This window comes from Schistosoma mansoni, chromosome 1, assembly GCF_000237925.1.
Source record: "Schistosoma mansoni strain Puerto Rico chromosome 1, complete genome".
In the NCBI taxonomy this organism is placed as follows: domain Eukaryota; kingdom Metazoa; phylum Platyhelminthes; class Trematoda; order Strigeidida; family Schistosomatidae; genus Schistosoma; species Schistosoma mansoni.
Window position 1 is genome coordinate 50,104,708 of NC_031495.1, and position 9,884 is coordinate 50,114,591.

The following is a 9,884-nucleotide window of genomic DNA, read 5'->3' on the forward strand; positions in this document are numbered from 1 at the left end:
TACGCTCTATTTTCTCAACTTTGAGCCTATCCCATCGATTTACATGGCGGAATTATGCTTAATGTTTGCAGGTAAATCGTAAAAAAATAACATACAAACTCAGAAACTGTTCAATGTTGGTAGCTAAAGACAGGTGCTGAAATCAATCAAAACTATGTGACAAAATGAGAATTTGGCAGAACTTCCATCGGACAGACAAGTGGTATGTTTAATCAGTTGCAGTTAAGAAGTACGAAAATAATTCTAGTTTCATGTCAAATGTAATATTTTATACTTTGATAACTACTAGATGCTTACCATACAGTGTGCATATTACGGACACATATAAATCGTCACAATAAAAACATGTGGTTTTCACAAACAAGTAAAAATAATAATATGATTTTCAATCCCAGTATAAACTACCGAACATTGCATACAAGTTCACTCGACAAGTTTGCAGACAAAAGGTTAGTTATCAGTTAATGTCATTACTGAAGCATGCAAGATGCAACAAACTATTACGAGAATTATCTGGATAACAAAGGAGTTTATCGAAGAATTTATATCCTAAAATTACGGATTACTTCAGTGATCTATTCATTAATTCACATCCGACAATCCAATCAAAAACTAGAAAAGCATGCTAAAATGTCTCAGATATTTTATACATCGATAAAGAAATATTAACATGTAAGCCGAGTAAAGGTTCTTTGAAAAGTCATGTTTTGATCAGGAATGTAATCAAAGACATTTATTATCCAGATATAACACAGAGGTGGTACTATAAAATAATCTGACAAATTACCATAACACTGAAGTAAAAAAAGAAGCAAAACTGAAGTTTTATGTACAACACGTGGTTTAAGGACACTTCGAAAGACTAAATCAAGGTAGTAGAAAAAGTAGTTATTTTTTAAACGAATTGAAAATAAATAAAAGAGGTTTGAAATAAACAAGATCGAACTGCCAATTACAAAATGCTAAGTTATCCGAAATGAAACTCGAAGTGAGCACCTTCAAATGGATGCATGTGGGAGAATGGAAAACCATTGAAAGGATGACCACCAAACGGGTTTTGAGCTTGCTGTTCAGGATCCAGCGGATCGATTCCATTTTCAAATTGTGTACGTTTCTCTGGATAAGTTTAATAATAGTAAACAAAACGAAATAATTCATTCGCCTATATTAAAGAAAATTCAACGCTTAATATATAACAAAAGTATTCCCAATCACTATTTCAAAGAAGGAAATGTTTTGCGAACGATACGACATCCAAAGACAGAGTCTTGTTTAAGTTACTAACTCAATGATTTAAAACTAGCGTACATACACACAGTATGAAAGATTATGGGTCAGCAAAACCTGACGACAAAAGTAAAAATTGGCTACTCAGTTAATTACCTTGTCAGTTTTTACGATATGAAATGCTTGACATTAAAAATTATTCAAGACAACAAATGATTTCAACCCAGAATACATTCATACAAAAGCATAATACTTCATCTTTCTACTCAAAAATAGGAATGAAAAATAATTCGAGTGCTAATTACCTTGAATAGTTATAGGTGCTGGAGAACACAATAATTTGAAAAATACGTATGTTAATAATAATGATATGAAGAAATAACTTTCCTATCCAGACTTTAACACATGACACAGTCCTCTTTAATAAAATCTAAGCGCGCTAGAGATACTATAATTCTTACCAACCGGAAACGAAGCTAGCTGCACTGAGATGCTGTTGTGAAGTTTGGACGATTAAAGAACTTTAGATTATATCTAGAAATCTTTTTGATGAGTCATTTTTTAAAATAACTACTGGACTTTAATTGTGCAAAGCTCTTAAGGACCGTAAATAGTAACTGATGTCTTCCCAATCAAGAATTATACACTATTTTTGAAAGGCAGAAGTTGTAAATTTCGGAACTTTATCTAGGTAAACTCACCGTCATCTGTAAGGACCTCCTTAGCTGCAGAAATTTCAACGAACTTTTTCTCAGCTTGCACTCTTTCTTCGCCCTGAAATTTGTCCGGATGATATTCAGCAGCCATTTTTCGATAGGCTTTCAAAATATCCTTTTTAGAAGCTGATTTGGGCACCCCAAGTATCTTATAGTAATCACGACGGTTGCTTGCTTTTAGAAGCTTTTGAGCCTTTTTCATGCCCTCTTTCGCTTTCTGATTATTTGACTCATGTTCCAATATTTTTTGGTATGTTGAAATGGCTAGATAGTAAAATAAAATGACAAAAATTTCTTGTGAAAGATAAGTAAAGAGATGTATACACTATAATTATTGCTAAATAACTGAACGATTATTCTAGCATAAAATACGACGGAACGATAGTTCACCTATTGTTTTATTATAAACAAAGTAGGATTAGGTGCAGATATGCATTGGTTGCTACATTACATTTCAGCAAAGTTAAAGGAAATTATCTAGATGATTACAAAAAAACACAAGTGTGTGTAGGAGAAGCAAATAGAAAACTAAATGTTAAGGTTGAAATAATTTGCTTATAACTCATACCACTGGGATCAATGAAAAGAGCTGTCACCAACCTAATTAATGTATAAATAAATTAATATATCTGTAATATCCCAATGAATAGAAAATCTATTTTTTCCTATTCATTGAGATATTACAAATACATTAATTTATTTATAACAGTCTACCCAATGCTCAATTTATCCAAAATTATCAAATCAAAACTTGGTAATGATACCCAATTAATGTATATTCGTAACTTGAGATGAAACAAAAATGTAATCTTAAACTGGTAAAATGTTTTGTGGATAAATACACAATGACACTGGAAAACTGGATTACATTTTCACTGTCCAATCAAAACCTATTTACGCAGTACAGATTTAAGAACTTGGCTTTGGGAGATGACTTCTGTGAAGGCCAATGACACTATTCGGTTGTCTCAACTGAATTAGAGAAGAATGAGGTTTTAACCTGAGTATTGCATCTGAATAAGATGGTTAGTTATGCTAATGTTTTATCAAGCCAAGTATATTATCCATCTTTGAGAGGACTGCTAATAACAAAATGATACAGCATTCTTAAGATATCAGTTTATCAGTTGGAAGCCGAACGCAAGGTATCACTTAGGTATTGGTCAAACATAACTGTCTAGAGGATTAGATGAAAATCGGATGGTGTTTTATCTGAATGAAGAATAGATGCTAGGAATTATTTATGGATCATTATTACATATGTTTCTATTGGATTGCTATTAAGTAACTAAATTATACATATATTTATATTCCTTTTATCATAAGCTTTCATTTGACCTATTGGCTACTGTCATACGATTTACCACTCTTGATTTATTCCCAATCTATCAGTTAGTCTCACATCCATTTTTGACTTGATTGTACATGATTATTATTTTTCATTTTATAGTGTGATGCGGTTTGAGCTGCTTGTATATAAACTACTGTATATAACATACGATCCACACAGCGGAGGCTGATATTTGTGTTCTGAATTGGACGAGCTGGGCTGGGAGAGAAGTTGCCACACAGAGGAACAATAAGGACTCGGAGTTTAATTAAGGCTGCTAGTGTTGTTTAACGTGTGATTGATATAGCACAGGGAAAAGGTCATAAGGATGGATATTTTGATTGGTGATTTCGTCACGTGATATCTGACGGGCCATAAGACAACAGATGTAACTCATAGGAATATCAAAATGAATTAAAATTAATGACAATCCAGTGACATCTAGACCTTTTGCTTAAGGTTTTTACATTTGGATTCCTTCCACTTCTTCAAAGTGATATGGTAATCCTTATCTTAGCGAAATTATACAAAGCTCGGGCCTCAATAAGCTGAAACGGTTGATAAAAGCATGTATACTTGATGGGTACCTTTTCTAAAATGTTTTGTATGTGGCTGGAATCAATATTTCATAGACCAAACTAGTAATAGTCAATCAGTCAGCTCCAACGTAGGACCAGGCACATATATGCATCGGTCCAAGCTGCCATGCCTCATTAGCACAACAAGATGAACACGGAATTCATAGTAGTTAATTTGGTGATGGCAATATATAAAAGTAAGATTGTATATAAGGATATAGTACAGAATGAAAGACATATATGAAGCGACTTTAATCTTATAGTTTAAGGGAAAACAGAGAGTGTACACACCTCTATGAAGTAAACTGTTAGCTTGTGAGATAACTAATAAACCTATCCACTAAATGAACCGAATAACGAGGGTTTAATACCCCTTAAATCAATAGCCAGAGTAGCTAAAACTGAAATGCCGCTCGGTAACCGAGTGTAAGTCAGCATGTTCGGCTTTGAGTAACACCTTTTTCTGAGTCAATGGTGCTAACCAAAATATAACCAGACCAAAAATATAAAGTGAGTTTTAAAGCCACAGCTTAGTAACTTAAAGTAGTGTTTTAGTAGATAAACCACTACTCCATAGATGAGTAACTGGAATTAAACGCAGTAAGGCGTCACTATACGTTTCTTAAACTATGTATGACTAAGTTATAATTTTGGCTTTACCTTTAGACGATTTGAAATGATAATCACGTTCCGCCTGCCCATACCGTAGAGGAATACTTCTTCTTTAGGGGCCTGAAAAGGAGAATTGGTTTCGAGTGGTCCTAAAGATTTAAGTGTAACGACAGAGCCCAAGGGACAACTGCTGAGGCCCGGTCATACAAGACCTTCTACTGAGTAGTTTAAGAGGAGTTTGTCCATTAATTAAAAGACCTTATCGCCGGAGAAGGAAGTCTATAAGGTTGGGTGGAGTGTAGCACTTTCAAACCCAACTTTTTCTAACCCCTTCCTTCCCTTGTGAGAAGGCATCATCATTGAAGACAATGGTTGCCGACAGTAAACATTTTACTTCCGTCACTCTCCAGTACAATCACTAGTATGACTTTACTCTCGGACCTCCACCTGTTGCTTTGTCTTACCGCTCACCAATCAACCTGCCTGGGATGATAGGACTTAAGGAAACTAGTGTTCCGGAAGAAATAACTCAGTTGGGCATGCAAGCCCGACTGGCACGCTAAAGCAGCAGGTACGGTCAGGTTTAAGATTTTAAATCAATGGGTTATAGGGTACAATTCTATCTTGTTAACGACAATGCATCGGGGAGTTGGTTCAGAACATTACCAAATGTGAGTGGAACACCGGTTGTAACTTGAAATACATGAAACAAGTTGCTAGTGCAAAATCTTACCATCCTGAAAACGGTCAGCATTTATATAAGCTTCAGCTTGATAAAGTTGGAATTCAGTACTTTCAGGATAATGTTGAACAACAGATTCACAATACGGGACTCCATCAACACTTTTAGCCTAAGATAGTTGATCACAAACAAAAATACTGTGAAGGTAAAATACAATAATCTGTGATATAAATATACAAAATCAACTTTTTGTTTAGCAGAACAAGCCATAAAAATAAACCGTATATATTGCGGGTCATACACTAGATTAAGTGTAACCTGACAAACAAATAAATGGACAATCGCCGAAAATGTATATAGCGATGCACGTTAAAATGCAAATACTTATACTTGAGATTTTACGAGATAACTGGGATGACTAGATAAGGAAACACTAATTACATGAACGAGTACCATATGCTTTTAGAAGTCCCGGTTTCCATGTATAGATAGTAGGGTTTACAACAAGCATTCTAGAGACATTTAAACTTGTATTCACGATAGATTTTCAAGTAGTTGTATTGTGAGTATTAATCGTATACTTGATGCCGGGATGTACGTCAGAAGTTTCAAAATACAAGGGGTTCAAGTTCAACCGCGGCTGTTAACCTAATGCGTTTGTCAGGGTCGCTTATTATGATGACCCGATTGAGTAACACTGATTGCAACACTTATTACTTAACGTCCGAATATGCTAGAAAAGTCATTTGAAGAAGGAATGTGGGGGCGGTGGGGTTTTTGCACGAATAACCAGCACATTCAGTGAAGTAGTCTTCCTGTATTAGGGGACAGGTTAGAAAAAATGGCCATGAAAATAACACTGGACAAGAATTATCAGTATCAACTGTAAATTTGAAGTGTGTAGTCAGAGCGACAAAAACAACTAATAGTGGGAAAGTAGTAGGTGACCGGCCTTAAGCAGATGTCTCTATAGTCACACTCCGAGGTCATTGAGACCATCAACAGTAAGTTTGTCTTTTTCAATTTCTTAAGTGATATGCTCTCATAATGCGGGCAAACCGAGAGCGTCAAGTGCTTACCCACACCCAGCAGCGTTCGAGACCCCTAACAGCTCTTTTCTTGGCTTCATAAAGTCCATTGTTTCGATTTTCAATGGCTTCATTTTAAATACGTCTTTATCACGCTTCAAACTACACGTCAAAGCTCTTAATGTTCGGATCCAATGTCAAGTCAAACACTAGGCATAACAAAGACCCTAGAGCCCCTTTGTGCAGACCAACGCTGTCTCTGGAACTCACGTACAAAGCTCAGTTGATTTAACTAAGTTAACCTAAGCCGTCGAGTAACCTCGGTTAAACAATATGGGTAACTAGCACAGTTCATTATTCATGTATCCGGAATTGTTAGCGACTTCTTGTGGTTTTACCATTGTAGAGGTAGTGTTCATGTTGACATTCCAGTGAACAAATAACAACGATCTCTTACAGAAACTAAGTTTAGGAAATCGTTCAATACTAACCAGCTAGTCATCAGCTTTTCGTAATTAACGTACAATATAGCATAAATATGCATTGGGACAAGTTGCTACACCACCTTAGCATAGAGATGGAATCAGTAAAGGCAGGGTGTATGGGAGTCTAGATAGTGGTACTATCAATCATAATAAGAAAGATTCAATGACGAGAAAAAGGTTTAGAAGGAAAAAATGAGCTAAGGGGAAAATGACTGATTAATTTACTTGTGTACTAATTACAGATTTCATTTATTCAACCAGTGCTCGACAGCCAGTCCCAGCATTGCTCACTTTGTCATTCTACAGTATATTAACAACGCTTAGGAAACACTATAAGATGTTGATAGCCAACGGAAGTTCTCTACTTCGAAAGACTTCACAGTTATGAAGTAAAACAGAAGATTTATGAACAGCATATTCGTCCGTTGGCTGGTAAATGGATCTCTGGGGTACGCCAGATGGCAAACTAGTTAGTCACTAACAAATTATGGTTGGTGAAACTTCCCAAATGAGTGAATTGATCCACACGCTCGATCAACTCCCTCTATATGATTAGACTAGGTGTTGACACAGACCAGTACTGAAGCATCATTTTGAGGAAACAAAACTACATTATCTACCAATGAGTGTATCACCGAAATCAACTACTGAAAAGTTAGACGGAAAGTGTGAGTCCTAGGGACACATGCATTAATAAATTGTACAAAAGTGGGAAAAGCATTTATATTGTGCCAGTCCCAAACGTATGGAAAGACATTGTTGGCCGAAAAATAAAGATAGATAAACTACATCGTTAGAAATCAACAGAAAATCGGACCTCCTGAAACACACGTTTGGATTTAGACTACACATTCGTGATTTGTCCAGACACTAATCGATGCTCAAAAATGCCAACAGTGAAAGAAAGTGATTTGAACACTCGTTAGAGAATTGACTATGAAAGTTTGTTTAGAGAAACACTGACATCTGCAGTAAAACAGAAGTGATATTAATGAGTAATCTGAAGCAAAACGTCATTATAAGATGCTCAGATACACCTCAGAGAACGTTTAGGAGGAAGAGCGGAAATAAAACAAAAAGTACCGTGGATATATTATGCATCTCTGAGTAGATGGTGTGGTCCGAGTACCACATATTCAACATACTGAATCAGTATATGTATTATAGTCAACCTGTCATGACCTTTTAGGATTAAATTTCAGTACATTATGTGCTTTCCAACTGGATTTTAAAAGCTAGCAGACAGACAAAAACCAAATGAAAATTGACAAATGATTTTTGACACGACCTGGATAAGTGGTACGCAAACAAATTCTAGAATGAAGTCGTTAGCTATAGACAACAAATAAGGGATTCACATTGTTAGCTAAACTAAGGAGGAATGTGTGACAATTAAGCAAACACACCAGGAAAGACAGTTACTCGCCTATAGGTAATTGAAACGTGTTGAAGATTAGAAAGATTACCTGAAAATTCCCTAAAAGTGACATTAAATCTCTGACCTATGTTAAGGCACTGATTAAGATCCATCCTGAAATGTTTTAAGTCGATGCGAGTAGCACGAACTAGACAATGTAACGCTGACACCGATTGACATTAGTTCTTGTGGTAATTATAATTAATGTCCGACAGTTGAACTCCTTAACCGTCGCGCTACCATTTGGCAATATTTCAATAGAAAGAAAATACGTAGCGAGCTAGAAATCATAAGGAAATGTATACACATAATGGTGAGCCATGCCTAGATTGTGAGTAGACTGAATTGGTATAAAGCGTTTTGTAAAATCGAATATTAAACATATTAGTAACAAGTTGTGCATGTCTTAAGATTATAAGACTTAGAGGTCGCATATGAATAACTCACTTTTGCATGACAGTGACAGAGGCTAATGTTTGCTTGATTAGCATATTCAGGATTTGAAGACTCGAGTTTGACTATCTCTGCTGCTTTCTTGATGCAATCAGAGTACCTTTCGGCTTCCAAAGCCTCTTGAGTGGCTGTTATAGCCTTGGCAACCTTATTTACTTTTTTGTAAAAGCTCAAACAGGCCTTATCATCTTGATCAAGCCTGAGACACTCTCGAAGCTCATTGGTAGCCTGCACTGCAAACCCAGCGTCATACATTATTTGGCTGATTCTCAGTAATCCTTCGCGGTTATCATTGGTCAGATGGACGCCAAATCTCATTTCTTGTAAACCCTGAGGACAATAATTAAGCAGAAGAATTACCTTTTGCACGTCTCCTAAGCTTAAATAACACCTTGCTCTCAATTCACGTAGCTCCTCAGCATAATCGACAGACTCTACTAATTTGTCCAATAATGTAAGAGCTTCTCTGTATTCACTGTTCGCGAACAATTTACGAGCATCTTCCCACTGATTTTGTAGTTTGTGTATTTCAGATATTTTGGCGCTTACGCCAGTATCATGATTTAGCTACGCAATAAATTTTTGTAGTTGAAAACAGTACCACACTTTCATAATCTTCTATAGCTTCCATCAGCTTCCCCATTCTTAGCTTCACATACGCCCGGTGTTTTCTTGCCTGCGAATTAATCAAGATAAGTTATGACTAACAGGAATGAAATCTGGATTTAGCTCCAAAGCTCTATTAAAATCCAAAAGAGACATCCTACAATTAGATAGTGCGATGTATGCTGTGCCTCTTTTATAGTGGGCCATATAACTATTAGGACTTTTTCCTAACAAATTACAAGTACTTTTGACATACCGATAGCATCACTGTACAGTGATAGAGCTTCCTCAAATTTACCGGATGCTAAAAGTCTAGTCCCTTTCTCCAGTATATCTTCCACACTAGCATTAACTGATAGGGTTGCTAAATGACTAAAGTTAGGGATAAACATTACAATACCGATAGCGTAAAAACATGTTAACGTAAAATAATAAGAGAAGGACGCCCAAACTTTGTGAAGCATCCCAAAATCGCGGTTAGTAATTTGTGTGGACTAGTCTGATTGGATGGATTTATAAAAAAAAGCAGAAGAAAACAATGATCAAAATTCAACATCGGAAATCTACAAACTTACGTAATATTATACTGAATGATCCTCAACTTTCCAACATGAAATATTTCCATGCTAAAATTCAGCCTATAAAATGCTATCTTTTTAATTTGCTATACCTCTTTCATCATGGCTCATTCAGTAACTGCAGCGGCCAAATATTTTCCTTCATAATTTTCCTACGGCTATGTCATTTTAA

The 9,884-nt window shown here is 35.8% G+C and overlaps 1 protein-coding gene across 4 annotated transcripts; it reads right to left on the reverse strand.

Moving 5' to 3' along the window:
* Positions 1-627: 627 nt before the first annotated feature.
* Smp_049600.1 (putative DNAj (hsp40) homolog, subfamily C, member) lies at positions 628-9,625 on the reverse strand (the record flags this gene model as incomplete). Of its 4 annotated transcripts, none has more annotated exons than XM_018794730.1 (9): positions 628-1,116; positions 1,929-2,207; positions 5,197-5,314; positions 8,523-8,858; positions 8,889-9,095; positions 9,133-9,204; positions 9,237-9,361; positions 9,391-9,498; positions 9,535-9,625. In XM_018794730.1, 9 exons carry the CDS (start codon positions 9,596-9,598, stop codon positions 968-970), a joined length of 1,458 nt encoding a protein of 485 aa, XP_018649116.1. The 4 variants fall into 4 exon arrangements, with proteins under 4 accessions (XP_018649116.1, XP_018649114.1, XP_018649115.1 ...); XM_018794733.1 differs by having other exon boundaries at positions 968-1,116; positions 9,130-9,204; positions 9,237-9,345; XM_018794731.1 differs by having other exon boundaries at positions 968-1,116; positions 9,130-9,204; positions 9,535-9,598.
* Between the last annotated feature and the right edge of the window lie 259 nt (positions 9,626-9,884).